General features: G+C 40.5%; 1 protein-coding gene across 3 annotated transcripts in view; it reads right to left on the reverse strand.

The window, feature by feature from the left end:
* tsc22d2 (TSC22 domain family 2) overlaps nucleotides 1-13,307 on the reverse strand; it is a 35,443-nt gene extending 22,136 nt beyond the window's left edge. For 2 of the 3 annotated variants that reach the window (XM_020081084.2, XM_069521888.1), the window contains exon 1: nucleotides 10,130-13,307. In XM_020081084.2, coding sequence (XP_019936643.2) covers nucleotides 10,130-11,655 — 1,526 coding nt within the window. In that variant the 5' untranslated portion in view covers nucleotides 11,656-13,307. Of the gene's footprint in view, nucleotides 1-7,154; nucleotides 7,647-10,129 lie in introns of those variants that run through there. The other variant, XM_020081086.2, reaches the window with a different exon arrangement.
* Nucleotides 13,308-21,362: the final 8,055 nt, after the last annotated feature.

Consider the following 21,362-nt stretch of genomic DNA (forward strand, 5'->3'; position numbering starts at 1 on the left):
AAATAGTGGTGTTGTATTTCACTGAAACAAAATCAACTTTCATCACAAACATCAGGTCCGGCAGGGATCTGCATCAGTGTTCTGCAACTCGACAGGAGGAGTGTGAAAAGTTCCAAAACCAAGAAACTGCAACGTGTTTTTGACCCAGTATTGGTTGTATGTGAAAAAATTTTAGTATTACCTTCTACAGTCAGTAGAGGGAAATCCTAAAAAATATCAAACAAGACCTATGTCTTAGTGTCTCTGGAGGCCTCATACACCCCTGTACGTTTAGATAACTCCACAGATCCATTTCAGTGCAGTGCAACAGTTAACAAGAGTTGTCACTTTCTACCTACGTGCATGTTTCACAGCTCTGAGATACATAAGAAGGAAGGTGAGATGTTTTAAAATGTTAAACTTTCCAGACCTGACACATCCTAGTTCGGCGATGAAATGCCGGTGTGATATCATTCCTAGTTTCATCTGGTGTGCATCAGCTGAGGTTAACCCACTGACATCACAGGATATTTTCCATTGTTTGGTGTGGAGTTTTTTGGCTGACCTCATTTTGAAGGTGGCAAAGGGGCAGACTGACAGAGAAGCACAGCAATGCACAGCGACAGCAGGAGAATCGCAACAGGACTAAGTGGAATCAAACACTGACAAAGTACAGTGTTTAACAGTAAATAAACAGCAACAGTGCGACATGTGATTAAATCTAATGGTAGTTGGCAAATCTTAAGGGCACACCCAAACAATTTTGATCGTTTAGTTTTTTTTTTTTGTACAAAGACAACTCCACAGATCAATTTCAGTGCAGTGCAACAGTTAACAAGAGTTGTAACTTTCTACCTAGGTGCATGTTTCACAGCTCTGAGATACATAAGAAGGAAGGTGAGATGTTTTAACATGTTAAACTTAGAGGCTGACTCAGATGAGAAATACAGAGACGTGACAGTGTGAAAGCACAGCTCGACGTGTCACCACACATAACCATAGAGATGACCGGGAGGTCAACTTGGCTCCTAATAGTTTAATACTTCTTAAAAGCTTTGAGACAAAATGTTGGGTTTTGATAGACATCAGCATTTCAAATTGTGCCAGCAGCTACACTTATATACTGAAACATGATAACATAATTACAGGAAGTTATTTGTTGGAAGCGAGTAGATAAATTGTATCATCTGGAAGGTAAAAAAAAAGAAAGGTGAAAAACAGAACTGGTTTGGGCACGTATGACAAATCCACCCTGATTCAGTGACAAACCAAAGTACCATCTGTTCAATGCCCTCAAACAATGATGGAGCAAACCGTTATCAGCCTCCCCGGCCACAATGACTCACGTCCGTTTCCTTGCAAAAGCCTGCTCATTGTGAGATACTGGAGGACGTGGGGGGTGAGAGAGTAGTTTGATGCAATGGGGAGAAGTCACTCGAGACGAAGTCGACTTGAGAGAAACAAGAGGAAGGAGACAACAGAGGAAGTGTTTGACTGAATGTAGAAGCGGACATCAAAGCAAAGCAGGAAACTGATGGTTTGAACAAAACCTGTGCCTTTCTCTGCTGAAGATGATAAATGCCACCTTGAAGAATTTACACTGCCTGCATAGATGGTAGATTCAACCTGCAAGACAGACATGACCTGAGTTGGCCTTTAGAGCAGGTTCTGCTCATCTTCACGCATTTTAGAGGTGTTGAAACAGCCCAACCTACACAACCAAACAAGTCCAAATTCATCATCCATTCATAATTTAAACACTAGATATCACTAACTTTAAGAAGTTAAATCTTTTCTTTACTATTGATATGAAAAAAAGTAGTTACAAGGTGAATAAAAAAAAAATCCTCATCCATTTTAGCACTGATTACAAGGTGGTGATATATCCCCTGGCAAATCAAAAGACACCACTATACTACCTGATTGGTCTCGACCAAAATGAGACTCTAAAGTAAGAAAGTTTTTTCTTTGAATACATCGTATGTTTCTCTTTGACTTGGACCAGACTAAAATGTTGTTTTAGTGGACTTAAGATTATGGATTGTTTGCAGCCGTAATGTTGCTTGGTCTGCAAGTGTTTTTTAAGTCTGTGTGTAGTGAGTCTTTTAGAGTTGCCTCAAAATTGTTTTGTTAGTCTGGTTTAACCTCCAGGAGTTTCTGAAGGCTGGTGGTTCTGCTGCCACAGAGGAAATGAAATTCATGAACAAATGAAAAGAAGTTCCTTGCGTCTCATGACATCTTTACTGCCGAAATAAAGCAGGGAAGAAATCTGTCAAACATCCAAGGATTTCATCTGTGACAGATGTTGACCTCAAAAAGACTGAAATCAGAAAAATCTTAACTGTAAGAGAAATTAATAGTGAAAGAAAAATGAGGGTATGAGAGAAACCAACCAGGAACAGAATCTCAGTCAGCTGACAACGTCACTTTCCTTCCTGCTAATGTCTAAATTTACTGAGAAAAACTAAAATCTGTTTTTGATAATGGCTCAAAATGATGTGACAATGTATATTAACACAGTGAACAATTCCCAAACACCCTCACTCTTTTAATTAAAATTATTTCTTCATCTCTCAGCTCATCATGCACTTTCACAAACATACTGTACATCCACACACACACACAGGACTACAGAACAGATGAATAGTTTTCCCATCAAAGCAGATAAGTACACAGAGAGGATGGATGACTCAAATGCAGCTGCCTGCCCTGTTTTCTACACATCCTCATTACTCACTCTTCACACATCCTGGACTCAGGGGGGCCCTCTGCACTGAAACCTTGTTGTTCGGTCCTTGCTTCCCACTCTGGGAGACTGAATGACCTTAACACACAGCTTCACATTTTCTATAGCATCTGGTCAGTTTGTTTAGAGCTGAAGACATTTATATCCCAAATACTAAGCTCTGATCTGTGGACTGCTTTAAAAGCAAAAATCATTGTACTGGAACTGCCGAATCACCTCACCACTGACTGATTTGCATTTTCTTTCTTCTTCGTTTTTGTGCTTTATTTCCCTGTGATCTTTTTTAAATCACCCCTGCACATTGAAATTTATTATTAGAATTATTATTATATCAACTAATCAGAGAGACAATGGAAACAAGAAACACTGACGTGGTCAGTTCTGCCCAGTGGTTGTTCGGAAATTGTAGCATCTGACACTTGTCCCATTGACAGTTTGCACTTTTCTCTATTTCACTTCCTCAGTCCTGTGTCAAAATATCTGACTTTACTGTAAACCAACAGAGTGAAAGTCAACAAAATCGGAAATGTATGTGATCTGTCGGAGTATCTTTTTTAAATTAACATTGATGAATTGTATCAAGTAATGTAAGATCTTATCAATGTGCCCAAATAAATTAAATATCACTGTTTTTACACACTTGGTCTGCAAATAACTATTATTGATATAATTGCAGATTTACTTGTTTTATCTGTAAAAAGTCACATGAAAACTAACAATGTATTTTAAATAATTGTAATAATAACAACTTACACATGGCTGCTTTATAAAGTTATAAAAACAAAACAAACCAAGGACAGGACAGAAAGTAATAGAAAGGCTAACTGGGGAAAGTACTAAAAGCATTTGTGAACAGTTGGTTCTTCCTGGTGTTTTTTGGTCTGTTTCCCAAAGACAGATTTTGAATATGGCTTAAACCAAGCAAATAATTAGACATCACACAAATGTCTGTTCACATCGCTTCTAAAAGGTGTATAGTGTTTGACTTGCAGTGAATTCTGGGAAATTTAAGAAAGACCTCTCCTCACTCCAGCTGTAGCGGAGCTATAATATTTTATGATCACTTGGTCAGATTCCGAAGAGTTTTCATGGACAAATAAACACTGACCAAGACAATTGATAAGGACGAAACAGAGGTGAATGTTTCCAATGATTTGCTGTGTTTTCTAAAACTCCTTTTCTTTCTCACAATATTGGTCAAAAGGTGTCACATTGTTAATGGAAACATGGGACTAACCTCAGAATTAGAGTTAACCTGACTAAGATCTTAGGTTTAAAATAACAATCTTTGTTTTTCTGAAACAGGTGTGTATTAACTTAATGTGAGATTAAAATGAAGACTGTTGTGACACTTAGGTCTGTGGTCGGTTATTCATCACTCTATGAAACTTTGTCATAAGTTGAACTGCTGAAAACACTAACAGAGCAGATGCCTGAAATGTTGAAACGTTGCAATACGCATATTCTCAACAGTGACAGATGCTTTGCTAATAATATGTCAACATCCCTCGCAAAAGTTAAGACCCATAAACAGAACAACTACACAATTTGTCAGCTCAACGTAGCCTCCCCTCTCTCAAGTAGTATGTACAGGCCGGTAACAAGGACCAGTCAACAGGCTTCAGCTTCGTTATAGCTAAGGTTAGGTGCATACTTAACATACTGTAACCACTCGAAAGAGGAGTCTAACCTGTTCTGTATTGGGATCATTTTGGAAAGGACAACAAAAACAAAACGCTTGCACACACTGTCCTCATTCCTGGAACAGCCTGCAACATACTCTGGTTGATTCAACGGCCTTGCTTCCAGCACAAACTCAGATAGCTATGGTACGCCGCCAGCACCAAGGTTATTTACTTGCTTTGGCAGGTCCACTCTAATTGGAAGTGATCCCCTGACCACATCTTGCAGAGATAACAGGGTGGGTCCGTTTATGCTAACTTATTCAGCCACTTTACCGCTGGAGCGCTTAGATCTTCCAAATTCTGAAAAGATGGAAAAATATAACAAACTTGACGTCATCTGAAATAAAAACACAATTCACCGTACCACTGCAAAACAGGGGGAAACTGTTTGTTCTTCCTCTGTGAAAGAAAATACTGTTGTCTTTGAAAACAGGAGCAAATTAGATGAAACCATTAATGAGCATGATGAGAGCAGTTCCAGGAAACATCATTGAAAGCCAACCTTCGCCAGTTATTATACTTAATTCGCTGGTGATTGCTGAACACCACCTGAACCTAACAGAGAAGTGTATGAACTTCTACAGCAAAGCTCCATCGATTGATTAAGTGAAAAATGAAAAGAGTGAATCGGAACCAAAGAGTTGCATCAGTATTTTAGATGCAGAGACGAAGTGTGTGAACAGGTCAGTAAGGTATTGACAAAAATTGAGGAAGATGAGACATGACAGAAGTCCATCCAAAAGACAGTGCTGGTGCAGATCAAGGCTGCAGCCGCTGGGCATCAGACAATCACTACCACTCAGGGCTCCTGAAAATGATCCCCTGGAAGTTCAGGCAGGTCATCTATCTGTGGAAAAAAGCTGCGGCCTTGTTTCCACTCACCATGGTAACCAAACTACAACACACAAGACATGCACGCCACACCCAAACCTGACTCCCCATCCCACCCTGTCGTCATTCCCTCTTTTTTGTTAAACTGTCAAATTGCCAAGAGGTAAAAATTGGGGGGGGAGTGCGAATGTACGAGTACTGAACACGCTCACATTCAGGCTGTAATTTGTGCATCTGTGCAACAATCAGGAATAAATTGCTTTTCTCCTGAGGTACATGGAGGATATATTTCTGTCCAAACAATACCACGTGTTATCGGCTGTTGAAAAGTACTGGTTCACAACAAAGACGTGACAAGTTGCTGTGTCTTTCGATGTCATGAACAATAAAGAGGGAAAAGCTTTCCTCCAGTGTAAGTAGAATATACAAAGTATGTTTGAAAACCAAAAGAAACCAAAGCATTCTGCTTACATATGAAAAACTAAATAAAGAAGATGAGTAGAAAGCACCATAGAACAATTCATCCTTAGAGGATTATGACTAAATAATGTGTTTATGTTCCCGTCAAATTTAAGGCTGAATAATGACGACAAAAAACTCAAAACAGTAAATTATACAGTGTTTGATCACATTGTTAATGTAATATCAATGCATCTTTCTGCTCTACTCAGAGGACAGGTACATGTTGCAGAAACTGAGTTTTTCCTACAGGAAATACACAAAAAAAGGTTTATACCTTGCCATTCACCTCTAAGTGACCGGGAAATACAATAGTGTGGTGTCACAGCAATGTCAGCACAGAACCATTAAGAGCTAGAGCTAACCGTTAAGATAGCTGCTAAAGTCCTGAGCTTAAAGTCAATCCTGACAGCTGCTTTAAAGACAACCAACAGAAGGAAAGATTTTCAATTTTCATTAAAGCCAGCAAAATGACTTACTGATTAAATTATTATTATATAATTATTAATAATATTGTTTCCCAGCTGCTAGAGAGGCTGCATTCACCTCTTGTGGCAGTGAAGGACTCACAATTTCCGACAAGTTGAACTCGTACACACATTGCCGCTGACCTTTCATGAAGCTTCCAATCAGATTACAACTTTATGTGACATTCAGTATGTGTGAGGAGAAATTAATCTTGTGCGGGTTCAAGTTTCCGCAATTGCAGAGTGACATCATGTCGGCTCTCAGACATGTCGAGGAGGTTTGTAAATCTGGCAGCTGCTTTACTTTCCTTTTGTTTGGGCATCAAGTTCATCGGTTTGTTTGCTGATATGAGCAGCAGCATTTCGATGTAGAGGAAACCATGGTCGCAATGACAGATGTATGAAAAGTGTGTGTTCGTCTCTGTAACACTCTTCACACAGTTATTTATTTTTAATCAATGGTACTGGTAAAAGAAAATTGCACTTTTATCTAGGATAAACTAATATACTTCTAAAACGTGGAATAGGAGGCATTTCCACAAAATGCTGGTATTGGAACATCTATATTTGCAAGGTGGTTGTCGATCTCTGCACTGACTGGGAGCAATAACATTCAGAGGTCAACAGTCTTGACTTGAGTTTTTTGTGCAAACTATTACTTATGGCAATACGAGCTGACGTCTCATCACCAATGCAAGAAATTAATTTGCCACAACATTAAACACAATGTCAAAACTCACAAAAACTATAATTAATCACTCATGTAACTTTGCAGGGTCAACTAGGCCACCAAAACAGTTTCAGGCAGTGTTTTGCAAAGAGTAGAGGAAGGTGTTATCACACAGGGCTTATACTTCTGAAGGGCAGAAGTATAAGCCCAGAGCTCATGACTGGGCTTGTGGATGGTGCTAGGTATGATTTGTGTTGATGTCAAAAGAACAGCATGAGTCAATATATGCAGAAGGAAAATAGCATATCTCTCACATGGCTCATTATAAACATTTATTACAAGAAAGTGGAAACTTTGAGTAGGTATGTGGAATCAGCATAGATACTCAACCTCTAATATCATTATCAATCAGAACAGCCCACTTGATTTCATATCAATAAAGAGCTCCCTTCTTTATAAAATAAAATATTACATAATAAATTGTGGAACCGGTTTTAGTTAAGACTATTTTCATGCAATAAAGCTATCACAGTTGTTCTGCTTAATAAAATTGAATCTATTATGGATTAACAATTAACATTCCTAATTGAGTGCAGCGGTCTTTCCTGGGAGGAGTAAGTGAGTTAAAGGCCAAGTGTTCCTATTGAAGGAAGCCAATTTGTCCCAGGGGCAGAGCCAGCTTCATCATTTTATTTGGCAGAGCTGCAGCTTACTGAGAAGAGACACTAACCATTCCAAGCTGAGGGGAAATCACTCTCATCTCACGGCTCCTCCCCCAATGTGCTTTGTTCCACTTTTTATGATGCACTCTAATTCAAAACAGAAACAAACAATGAAACTTGCAGCGCAAAAAACGACCTGACGCACAGAACAACGCACCTCTAACAAGGGAACAAAGTCCTGATTTGTGTCCCGTTATATTGGGGGTGTGTTCTTCATAACATGCTTTTCCCTCCTTTCTGAGATTTACAAGAAAGTTAAGTGAGTTAACAAGACATTTTAATTATAACTGATGATAGTTAGAATTATGCCTATGAATGCCAACTTGCCTTTGGGCCTCACTCAAAACTGCAAAAGTTTTGAGGTTAACCAAAATTCAACATGGGTGTGTGTGCATGTGCATAAATGAAGCAAGTAGAATCCATAAAGAGAGATTTGTGAAAAGTAAAAATGGCAGGCGTACGGCTGCTTGAAGCCACAAAGGGGATTTCAGTCAGTATTTGTAGTATTGATTCAGACAGTAAATGCATACCTCAAAAATGTTTGCAAACAAAAAAAAATTGTCCATCGCATGTGGTCCACTTGCACTGCAAAAATGTTAATAGTTTGTTGAAAGATTTTTTACTCTCTCTCTGGTGTAAAATAAAACGTGTGGTGCATGCTGGACTGGGAAAACATTTAGAAGAAAGGCTAACTGCATGTGTCATGGCTATTTTGATCCAACCACTATCGAGTGATAGCGCCTACAGTTTAAGTTAGGCTAGTTCAACTGGCTTGCCCCCCCTAGCACATTCAAGTCAGCAGGTGTGAAATATTTTGGGGCCCCCACCCCGAAGAACAAAAACTAACAATGTATGAACCCAACAATGGCTCGGGAATCATGGTCTAAACCATTGTTTGTAGAATCATTAGACGCCTATGTGACAAAGTGAGATTTAAATTTCTTTAATTTATGACTGCCGCAGTTTCAAGTCAAGTGAATTTACAGTCTTAAGGAAACAGACAGACGTGTGCAGAGAACAAGGAGGAACTTAAACTGGTCAGCAACAAGTCAACACTTAGTTAAGCTGAAATGTCAACATGAACATGGAGAGACCTGACAAGGACTTGAGTTCGAGAGCCAGAGCAGAACACTGTCGACCTGTTGATTCAGTCTGACCAAATCATTGGTGCCACAGACATGGCTGACGCACCTGCTATTATTGCCACTGGTGTGTGTGCGTGTTGAGTGTGTGCGTCTGTGTGCCGTCTGTCTGTCCTCTCCACCTCCCAGACATGTCCTGTCCTGCTGCCAGCATTACCATAGTTACTCAGACTGATGTCACACACTTCACGAGAGAGAGAGAGAGAGAGAGAGAGAGAGAGAGAGAGAGAGAGAGAGAGAGAGAGGAAAAGGGCACTGGCTGTTCCTTTCATGAAATCAGGGAGAACACACACTGTTTCTGCCCTCCGCACATTATCAACCCTTCTGATGATGCTGGGATTCTTGGTAGACAACGATACACTTCAGGAGAATCTTGACTGAGTGTGATAAAAAATTAGGCCACACACCTCCTCTGACTGTGCCATTCATAATAAGCTCTGAAGAACAGACCACAGTGCAGAGGACACTGATAAACACTAAGGCCCACACACATTCACAAGAAACACTATGCGTGTGTGCCCGTGTGTGTGAGTGAAAATGGACCCATCTAGATGATTCTTGGCTCAGACATCACCTCTCAACCTTTCCTCTGCTTGCTTGGAATGGCAAAAGTGGCAACACTTCAGCTCAAGCTGTGCGAGGGCCATCAGACAGACCCTAAAAATAGCTACTGTTTGTACAATAGGAAGTTACTGTAAGCACATGAGGAGTCTGTATTTATGAGATTTAAAGATGGGAGGAAAGGATCATTGCCCAGGGCAAGTATGCTAACTGTCTTTCCTAGACAGACGGGAGAATATAAACCAACTGCCTTTGTCTGGGGAGTTATTCCTCTCTCAGCTACAAAACACAGCTACTGAGCGTGTTGCAATTTATCCAAGTGCTTGTTAATGCCTCCTAAACCCAAACCTGTATGGTTGAAAGGAGGCTTGAAGGGAGGGAGCTGTGGGTGTCTAAAAAAGGCGAGTTACTACCCGGCATTTTGTGGGTTGCCTTGAAATGACAAAGACAGAAAATTCCCCACCAGTCTCTGATGGTTTTCATTGGCTCACTACTTCTCCAACCACTCGTTCCTCCCCATCTACAACTTTACACTTAGAAACAAAACTAAGAAAAATGTGGTCTGTTTTATTGTTCTTTAACTACAAGCAAACCATTCTAGTTATAGTGTGCCTAATTCTGACATTCGTGGAGGGAGAGGCGTTCCCCTCAGTGTGGAGTATGACCACACTGCTGTAGAATCCACCAAGAATGTTTGATATGCAGGAAAAATGCAGATATACACGTACTACCTCCAACAACCAATAATCAGTTATCAGTGCTGCTCCAGATAAATACCCAGGTGAATTGATATACAAAAAATATATACAGTAAAAAAAATTATGGAAGATGACTCATTTGAAGCCTTTTTGCATTATAAATTCTTACCTGTCATCATCCACATCCATGGTAATATGGATGCCAAAGAAACTGTTGACACCAGGAGGGGGCAGGTTGAGGCCCTCGCCAATGAAAGGCTTTACACCATCTTTTCCTGGCACCACGACGGCACTTGACTGAGGTGGGGCATCAGACTTCTGCCTACTATCTTCTGTCTGATTACTGAAGCCTGAGGGAAGGCCTGTTATGGCTCCTCTGTGGGCTCCCAAGTGCTGTGCAAGTCCTCCTGTGCCAGGCACCTGACTGGGCACACCTGGAGGGGTGTTGGTGGTACTGGGCACTGTGGCAGGCACATTCTGAACACCGCTGTGGAAGGTGGTGGTGGTGGCGATGGAAGGCTGAGTCTGGCTAACAGGCTGCTGCTGGCCACTTCCTGGATGGATGGCGGCTTGTGCATTGCTCACTTGCAGCAGGAGTCCTTCGGCTGAGGTTGCCTCTGCCCATAGCCCCTTAATTCCTGGACCAGCGTGGGTGATTAGAGACAAGGCTACCTGGCTGTTTTGAGGGAGGGTCGTCAAGGGAAGGTTCTGAGTGCTTGAGCCAAAGTGCTGCTGATGATAGTCTGGTTGGCCGGCCGAGAGGCCAGTGGGATGAGTAGAATAAGCAAAATGCTGGGGTTGCGTGGCAGGAGGCTGGATGGGAGACTTCTGCTGCATGGCACCTTGGTGCAAGCCATTGAGGCTGTTAGAGAGGACGTTTTGGGGTGCAACTGGCTTCAAATTGACCTGAGCCTGTTGTGGCTGCTGTGACACTGTAGTTGTAAACCCAGTGGGCTGGAAGGCACTTGCTCCACTCCCTATCTGAGGAGCTAAGCTGTAGCCTTGCTGCTGAAGCTCTGAGGGGTGAGGATGGGTGGGGTGCCCAAGGGGGTAGCTACTATCTGCGGAGTTCTCCAAAGCCTGTGCTGGAAAAGCACTGCTAGTCACCACTGAGTTACTGGTGGTCTCGAGCCCACTGTCCCTGTCTATACTGTGATCCAGGGTTACAGTCCGATTAATGTTTGAATCCGAATCTCTCTCATAGAACTCAGTGCATGTCCACCTGCCCCGTCTGAAGGGCTCTCCGGTACCATGGTCAAGTTTAATGACCCTGAATCTGGAACTACAGCTGCTAACAGGAGCTGTGTGAGCCACACTGGTAGAGACAGTACCAGCAGGGACCGTGTTGATGGCTGTCAGAGGATGGGTGGCTGAGCTCGGTACATTATGTGGGGTGACACGACCAGCGGCCAAACTTTTATAGGAGAGTCCCCCGTTGACAGGACCCGTGGGGGGCGGCTGGCCCTCTTGAGTCTCCCCGACATTGTTTAAAGTTTCCTCGGACGAGCTCCTGTCACACACCCCCAGGTCGGTCCGAGAAACGTCAAATATTTCCGATGACACGTCCTCTGTCCGGGACTCGTCCGGGTCGTCCAGGCTCTCGGTGTCGTCGGTGACGCTGCTGGCCGCCACCTGAGCCTGCGTTACACTCGTGATCTGGAAACAACTTTTCTTCTTCGCTGGCATTTTCGACATGTTGACGATCTGCGTCGAGTGTGTCTGCTCCCAGATGAAACTTAGCCCTGGACTAATGTCTTGCGAAATAATTCACAGCTCGGGGTTATGACACACACACGTACCGTCACAGTTCATTTCCATAACGTTCCTCTTCCCCTCTCTTGTCGGAGAAAAAGTGTCACAACCGAGGCCGGACTCCTCGGAAACTCCCGAAGCGTCCCACGGTCTCCGGTAACAGCGCAGGGGACGACTGCTGCTCTCCTCCCGCGGCCTCTCTCTTTTACACCCGCTCGGCCTTTCTCGTGTCCCGGCAGAAGAGTAGCAAAAAGGCCCTCGTCAAACTTCTTGCTCCGCAGCAGCCACCGGTACTTTAGTCTGAGGCGGGCCCGGTGTCTCCGCCGACTCTTCCCTCTCTGCTGAGAGTGTCAGCCTCCCTCACTAGCTAACTTAGCTGATGTTAGCTAGTTTCCCCTCCTCGGTGCCAGCATGTGCGACATCATGATGTAAATAAATCCATCGGCGGCTCGAAACTCACTAGTAATCCAGCGGCAGAAGAGAAGACGTCTCAAAGTTTCGCCTGTGGCCGTGTGGACAGCTCACTTTAGGCAGCTGCTGCTAGCAGCTAGCTGACAGATAACGAGTTACACACCGACAGTTAGCTAAATGCTGCTGCTCCACCACAAGCACCCGACAAGATGGCAAGAGCGAGGTGCATCATGGGTATGGAGCTCAAAATCATAATAAAAGATAAAAATCAACCACAAATGTTTCGCTTATACAGTATTTGTGAAACTTAAAGCTCTAAACAACTTTGATGAACAAAAAGTATTAATTTATGATATTTCATTATCTATGTACTATTTATTATAATGGAATTATAACATTTATTATAACTATTAATTAAAATTGATACACGTATATGGCATAATGTAAATATGTCAGTTTGCATTTTAGTAGGAACATGTGTCTAATGCAGTTAAATACAACAGCCCTGCAATGGGATGGACACAATAATTGTAAGAAAAATGCCAGTATAACACAACATAATTGAATTGCTTGATCTCAAACTGCAACAATCACCATGGAGTTGAATGATCACCTCTCTATCTGTGAGGGAGGAGGGAGGTTCAATACAAGACTGTTGTATTAGACTGCATTAGTTTTAGTAAGAATATATAATGTATCTACATGTAAACACACAAATATGGATACACATATACATGCATGTATATACATTACACACATAGAACCGATTCAACAAATAATTTGCCTAGCATTGTCAGTTGTCATAATGTTAAAAATAATTTTAAAATATACTTTTTTTCCTCCCAGCTGAGGTGGAAGAAGACCCATACCCATCCCTCCTCTGATTGGCTAATTTCAATATTCTTCCCCAGACTCCAACCAATCATCATTCTCCATGTTAAATAGACCCAATCAGAGGCAGGGTAGTGGCAGGTCTTATAGTGAAGCACAGAACAGAATCCACCAGCTTTGAACAGATAGTTTTATGTGATACATACAGGTTTGAATACATTATGATACATAATAACTCTAGCTTAGTGAATAGATATCTGCATTTACTGTTGATTATGCTACAACCATGTTCAGAAACAAGTTTTATCTGTACTTTGGTTGGCAAAGTGCTGTTCTTTTTATTAAAGTATGTTTTTAACTTAAAAAATTCAGTTTCTATCTGTGATTAAAGTCCAAGACATTCATTTCCATAAAAGTGCAGAAAATGTGAAGCCTGATGCTGCCGTGTAGGATGACAATCATCATGAATATATTGTGACCACTGTTGTCACTGCAGTGAAGTAAATACAACACCTGCAGCAACAAGCCACTGAAAATGAGTATACATATAAAACTCTATAGGTAGTGTGCTACTCTATTTGAACCATGCTGTTACATGAGAGCCCACAGCTCTTCTGTCTTTATCTCTGAGGTTTCTGCTTACATGACATTCAATGTAAAAAGATGTGTGTAACATATAAAGAAAAGGCCATTTGTCAATGGTCAACAAAAATCAACATATTATGTCATGCCGGGGGGGCAAGTTTTATATATAGATCAGTAAAAAATATTAGTTATTACCAAATCAAATCACACACAAAAACAGCATTAGAATATTCAAAAACAGATATAACATACTATAGTTAGGCTCTAGTTTTGTTCAGTTACTATAATGACAGTATTGCTTATGTCATTGTGGAGTGAGTTCGGCTGCTCAAAGGTCTTTAGGAGTGACCTATAAAGTCAAGTTGTGGCAGTGGCATGGTGTCCCACCTGCAGAGAATGACTGATGTCCTAATTGAAGACTTGCATTGATTAGGACAGACAGATTGATCATTTTCATTGTGACGTGAACAGAGTATTGTGAGTATAAATGTCATAAATCAGACTGGGGCATTTGATATTGCATTTTAAAATTTAAGTCAAATATCAAATAATAAACATGTGTGGAAAGTTATAATGCCATTGTGGAATTAAATTTTCAAGTTTACACTGTCATTTTACCTTGGTCACTTCAGGCTACTAAGATACCTTTATTTCATTGACATCATCGATGACTTTGTTCCCTAACAGTGACTCTTTTGTAATAAAGTGATGACTGCAGCCATCGTAGGCTCATGCTTGTCTAAAGGACGGTCTGTCATAAGATCAACACATGACAAAGGGAATATAAACAAGTCACGATGTTGTACTGTGTTTGAGTGACATCATTTCAGATCATAGTAAAGATGTGGTTCTTCTTCAAAGATGTCTCAAAAATTGTTAATTTATTTCAAAAAAGGACATTCAGTTCAAAATTAGACCATGACTTAAAACTAAATGATGTGAATCTGGATTCAACCAAGTACTTGAAGATCTGGTTTAAAAACATTCTCTTGGGTCATCCTGGTGGTTTGTGATCAAATACCATGTAATTGTAAAGTCCTTGGTTCAGTTGAACAAAATACAGATTGCAAAAAAAATTATTCATAATTTTTCTTTTACAATTTTATGCTGGTCAATATTCAGATACATGTCCGGTGAATAGAGGAATGTGTACATGTTGTGACTTTCAGTGAAGGAAATATGCAGTTTGGCTTTATCAAAATAGGCAAAGTAAGGAAAATCCAATATAAAATCATTGGTGGAAAAAGAGAGTTTTGCATAACAGCAACAATGCCACACTGTAAAAACTACTACAGACTCTGTTGTTAAGTCAGTTAAGTTAATTCAAATTTTAGTTTATAACCCAAAATCACATGCTTGCCTCAAAGGGTTTATAATTTGTGCAACAAACATGTTCCGTTTTTAGATCTGTAAGGAAACACAACTGTGAATTGCAATAAAAGTATGAAGCCCTGGACTGTGCCAAAGAGGAGGCGGTAATGTTAGGTTTGGTGTTTTGTTGAGAACCTTGACAGGATCAAATCTGTGACCGCTCTCCCTCATCACCTTCCCACTCTGTCACCCTTTTATTTATTACAGTTATATTGTTCTTTAAAAAAGTGAGCATGTGAGAACGCGCGATACAACGAACCATAGTATTGAAGTTTATTACGTGGGGGATGAACAGTGAGATTGAAAATAGCTTTGCCATATTATTACCCTGACACGACTGACTAATCATTGAATTACATGGTTACATAATGTCCGGGTGCCAACTCACAAGGTCTGTCTGACAAAAACAATTTCATGCAGTCCTCAGATAACACAGGATGTGGAACAAGACCAACTGTTTATTGAGTAGTAGACACATAATTATCAAATAGAAAATGGAATTTTTCCATAAGGGGTGTAACAATAGATCAGATGTTAAAACAAAGGATTTCTTTCAAACATTAGAAAAACGTTGGCTTAAGTAACATTGTTGTGTGGAAAACAATTTTGCAAAAGAGATTATTGAGGGAGTGGTTGAAACACTCCAAAAAGTAGTTTATTTTCGCAGCAACTTATCAACCATAATGTCTATGGATGTCACGAAGTCCAGTGAAAGCAGCTCATAAACTCACATTGAGAAGCTCAACTGGATAAAGTTACTCTGTGGATGTGTCTCAATTCAGGGTCTGCATCCTTTGGTGGACGTGGTCCAAGCAGTCCTTGAAGACCACCTCCTTTGTGGCCACATAGGCTGCTGTGATGTGATGGGCCTTCAAATGCGTCCTCCAAGGGATGCAGGCCCTGGATTGAGACAGAGCAACAACAACAAAAACCAAATTAGCTAGCTAGCTGCTGTACAGGCTGGGAAAATGGATCTGTTGGTGCCCGATCCTATTAGCATCTGAGCGTCGTTTTGAGAAACTTAGGTTGTTAGCATCTTTAGCATAGCTGTGCCGTCATTCTGGTTCGACTGTACCATCGTGAGCGGGTCACGAGTGTGTTGACAGTGCTTGACTTCTTTGAAAGACGTCACAGCACAGAAAAGGGGTGAAAATGAGCATTTCCACCTGGGTTTCAGGCTTATGTAACAACCGTTTGGAAGTGAAGTCATCTCGCTTTAGAAGAAAATGTTGGGAGGGACTCATATGCACAAACACTCACATGTGTGAGCAGCCAGACCGGTTACAAAAACAAAGAATAGTGTGATTTTATTCTCTGCTAAGGACAACATTACTTCACAATAGATTTACGTTTCTTGCTGCTGTATTGATGTTTGAAATCTTGTGCACATAATCTTCAATTGGTTACAAGATTAGATATCGTTTTATTTTGCAAACATTATTTCTCCCTTTTCACAAAATGGATCCAGAAACAACTCCCTCGAAAAACAATGTTGCAACATCAGCTCCAACAAGCCCTCTATACTTAGACTTAGCCCTTCTTTAGTAGCGGCCTGTGCGTGGGCTTTCCCAGCCCCAGCCGAAGTGTTTGCGTAGCTGGTTGTGTTTATTTACTCTGGTTTGAGGGCGAAGACTACCAGGCTGTGCTGCGGCGCGATGGTGCAACGTGCTGGGTCCACTTTCAGTATACCACTGCATCAACAAGACATGCCTTGTGTCGTCTGTATTTTGGAGCCTGGGGTCCTGGCCAGTGGTCACTTTCGGGAGCCCAACCTGAGAGACCTCTGGCCTTTAGCAAAGCACTGTGGGGTCCAAAAGTGCAACATCAACAAACAGAGAGACCAAATATCACTCAGCACTTGCTAAAAAAGGGCTTCTCCAGAGGAAAGGGTACAAGGGGTTGGTTCAGGCAACTAGGCCAGCCTGAAACTGAAATAATGAAATATGCATGTGAACCTTGTGCATGGTTTCAATTTTTTTCATGGCTCCTTTCCCACAAAAACATACATTTGCTTGTTTGTGTTGACCTGCACCATTTATTTCCCTGTGTCTGACTGCTAATAAAAGTAAATGTTAAATAAATTTTATTACCGTCACGTGTGTGGGTGCGTCAAGGTGCAGCTCTGTTCCATTTTGTCTACATAAGCCTCCTGTTAGTTCCAAATATAAACAATTCAGAGAATAAGCTGAAAGTTAAAGTCTGGTCTATTCTGGATATCACTGGGTGTATTTTACTGTTGAGGTATGCATGTTCATCCAGATATTTTTAACAACCTCAGGAATTCCTACAGATGTGGCCTTTTTGGGGGATTCATGGTTATTACACAATATGCTAAGATTATATCACACTATTGGGGATACACAAGTTGAAAGATTCCTTTTTAAATTGTCTGGACTGAAATGGTGTAAAACAGAATCGGAGACTGATTGTGAAAAGGTTTTAGTGACAGGCAAACAGGCAAGACATCAGACACTAAGAGATAGTGACGTCAACACACTAGACATGTTCATTTAAGACTCTGCCATGTAGACAGCATTTTCTGATTAACTCACACTCGGAGTAAGCAGTTATCGAATTAGGACATATGGAGTATTCAGATTTTTAGTTACATCATGGTGACATGAATACGTCTTAATCGCAGCATAAAGTCTTATTAGTGTGTTTGCAGCATTTTGCGATATCGATGTACAGCAGTTACTAATTGCTTGACCATGAATATTCAAGTTTGAGTGTAAACGGGATGAACAAATATTTAATATAGAGTTATTGGTGACATGAGTCATAATCAGACTATGCTCTGTAACATGTAAACAGGTATATGAATGAAATATTCCATTTAACAACTCATTATTAACATCTTAATCAGAGTAACTGGAGACTTTAATGCCCTTAAACTCAACCAAGTTTCACCACATTCCACACACTCACAGATATCACTCTCTTAAATAGGCCTGATTGTTTTCAGTAAGATTCATGAAATACTCTTTGGGAAAAACAATGTAAACGCAGACAGATTTCCTGAAAGAAAAAAAATTCTGAATCTGCCCCCTGATCTAGATCCACACCAAATTGAAAGTTCCTCCCTGACCCAATCTGTCTCCTTCCACCATGGATTTCATAGAAATCCATTCAGTTCTTTTGTGTAACCTTGCCTTCAAATAAACCAACCCCCTCAAAAAAACCAATGGACGGGGGTGAAAATGTAACCTCCTTATTGGAGGTAAATATAATCGTTGTCCATGTAAATGTAGAAACTGTTTGACTGAATGCTCCAGCAGAGTCTGGGGGGATGAACATGGTTGTAAATCCTGCGGCAGGTTTAAGGAGATAATTGACAGATGAACCACAAGTGTGCCGGAAAAATGGCAGGAGCAGGGCACCAGAAGTCACGCCCAGCAACACACAAGCATGTACACACACACACACACACACACACACACACACACACACACACACACACACAAACATACTGAAAATACACAAGACTAACAACAAAAAAACCATGGACAACAAACAAACACAGGAGAGGCAAATATACGACACTATGTTGCTGACATTAAACCACAAAATGCACAGTCACATATAACCTCTGTCTGGACATTACGGGGAGGAAAGAGGCTCCAGAGAGAAATATTTTGTTGCCCAGCAACAACTACAATTCCCTCTATTGGGACTGGGTTCAGTAAAACACTGTTACATTGTTGGCACTACCAGGAAAACTGACAAAAAAAACTCCCGGTCTGAGCTTTTAATTCGAGGTGGAGACTCACTGGACAGAGAGAGCTGCTGTTGAATGTAGACAAGTGTGAGAATTTACAGTAAAGTGTTGTATTAATATAAATGTGTGTGCAATTGCAGACATTTACCAGCAGATAGAAACATAAAAACAGGTCCATGCAGGTTGTAAATTGTGCACACTAATGTACAGGGATTGCTGCAGAAGGTAAACAATACACACCCACCATCTTAGCCAATCAGATCAGTGCAAATATTAAAATGTCATAACAGACATAAATCAGATCATCAAAAACCACTGGCATTTTTATAACGTGTAGTGCAGTGCTTTTAGTTTGTTCAACATTGAAACTCTTGTTATAGTTTGTTTTATTATGTTTCATAACATTAAAATAAAGTTATTCAGTGAATTGAATATTCATTTTACTTGTAGACATTTATAAAAGTTCTTGTTTACTCAGATCTTTTGTTAATTAGTCTCACATCTGAATGAGACAGAGTTCTTTTTTTTTTTCATTTGTTTAAGCATTTCACTGCAGAATCATTAAACCACAAGCTGCCAAAAACCAAGTAGTTCAAAGTTCGGGGGTTGTGAGGCCAGAAAGTCTTATGTCACAATGAATAAAGCCAGTTACCCTGAAAACTGGGTAAAGGTAAATCAACATTCCTGTAGAGGACACATTTTAGAGCAATAATCCTGAATAAGACACAGCCATTGATTCATTGTGTAAAAGTGCAGCAACAACAGAAGATTTGAAGAAGATTATTCTAGCACTTTGCTTCAAGGATTATTTCATCAAGTGTTTGTGTGTGTGTGTGTGTGTGTGTGTGTGTGTGTGTGCATGTTGCTAAGCATGGAAAAAAAAAACTGCATGATTACAGGTCCACATCTGACTGAATGTGCATATTCATGCAGGAATGTGAGAATTTCAGAGCCAACATAAGGCAATTACAGAGCAAATCTAAAATCCACCTGAGCTGTTTCCTCTTTGTATTTCTAGGACTTTATTGAAGCTACTACATAACATAATGCAGGAAGTCGTATTGCATAAACAGTGTTGGTGTAATAACTGCCTCTCTGCCTCTATACTCATGATCAGATTTTTATCTTGATCATTTGGAAGAATGACTTTGTTGGGACAAAACTTTCTTGTTCCCTGGAACTGATTTGCATCCAGAAAAGGAGCTTGAATCCCAAACAAAACTCCCACAATTTACCTGTGTGTGCATGAGTGTGTGTAAATACTTGTTTCTCAATACTGTATAAAAAGATGGACAACTTATGAACTGACAACTCCCCAAAAGTGAAGCCAAAGCCTCTGAATCACCACCTCATGGCTGGCTTCAGTCGTGGTAAAAACAAATCCTGCCTCCTCCATGTTAGCGGATGGGACATGAACAGAACTTAAAAGTCATAGGACGAAATCAAGAATATTTTCTCAAAGTTGGTTTTGTTCTGTTTGTGCAAGTGTATGTAAGATATGTGATGCTATAGAACAGGATGAAATGTAGCAAAACCAAGAACATCTTACTGTGAGACTGCACTGCCAACCACTGAATCACCAATTCAAATATATTTGCGTGGCACTTTTAAAAACGAATCAAATTTTTATTAAAACAATCTCAAAATTCACTACAAAATAGAACACACTCAAAAAAGATATATGTACGCGTATGTATTTTGGTGTGTGTGTCACTTGTCGCTGCCTGTTTGCAGACCGTATTTCATGGTTTCACAAGGTTTGAGTGGTTTGGGTAAACTTACTGTAGAGGTGAATCATAATAACTCAGCTGAGTGTACAAACAGTAATCTTCTCTTTTCCTGAAGCACAGATCACAAGAACTCTGTGATTGGGTTCATATGAAATGCTGAAGGGCTTCAGTTGAGCATTGCACAAGGTCGTCCACTGGTTTGACATTCGATACTCAAGCAATAGGCCCATGACAGATAGTGGTATGTTTCTGTGATATCCCAGTTATATAATTTTATTCGATAATCACAGCCTGGAGTCAGCTGTAGCTTTTATAAATCAGTTTCCAGGTAAAGCAATATATGAATTATCTTGAATCATTTTCATCAATAAATTCATAAAGCATTGTTTTTAAAAGGACATAGGCCCTCCAGGCTGCGTGTGGATCATACATATGGTTGCCATGCTATGTTCTGATCCTTGCCTCCAACAAGGAAGGAAATGTTTTCACCGTTTAAAAGTTTGTTGGACAGTTGATTTCTTTGTTTGTCAGCAAAACTTAGTGGAAGGATGGGATTTTTCATCACTTTATTTTTACATTTTCACTGTTTTCCCTGATGAAAGAACAGCCCGGTCACATTTATAGGACCAATTGCTATGTTCAATTTGGTGCAGCATGATTGAATTTAAGGGGACTGTTGGGTCTTGGTGGAGAGATGTGCTTTACTGAATGCCTTTCTAGTTTAGTTAGCAGGGAGGGCATCGGGGCAAAACATGAAGGACATGTTCCTGATATAATTTCCAAATAAATAGCCAAGAATAAATAAATATCAATTGGATAACACATTTGAAATTGGCTTTAAAACTAATCAGAGGAATATTTCAAGTGTCTTATAGTCTTACGGATCGCTGATGAATGCTGTTGTATTATATCACAGCTAAAAAAAAAGACTGTTTGATTCGAGCTATTTTCTCTCAAATTACATCAGAGCCAGTGCCATAGATCCATAAAACCAATCAGATGTA

This window comes from Paralichthys olivaceus, chromosome 3 (assembly GCF_024713975.1).
Source record: "Paralichthys olivaceus isolate ysfri-2021 chromosome 3, ASM2471397v2, whole genome shotgun sequence".
NCBI lineage: Eukaryota > Metazoa > Chordata > Actinopteri > Pleuronectiformes > Paralichthyidae > Paralichthys > Paralichthys olivaceus.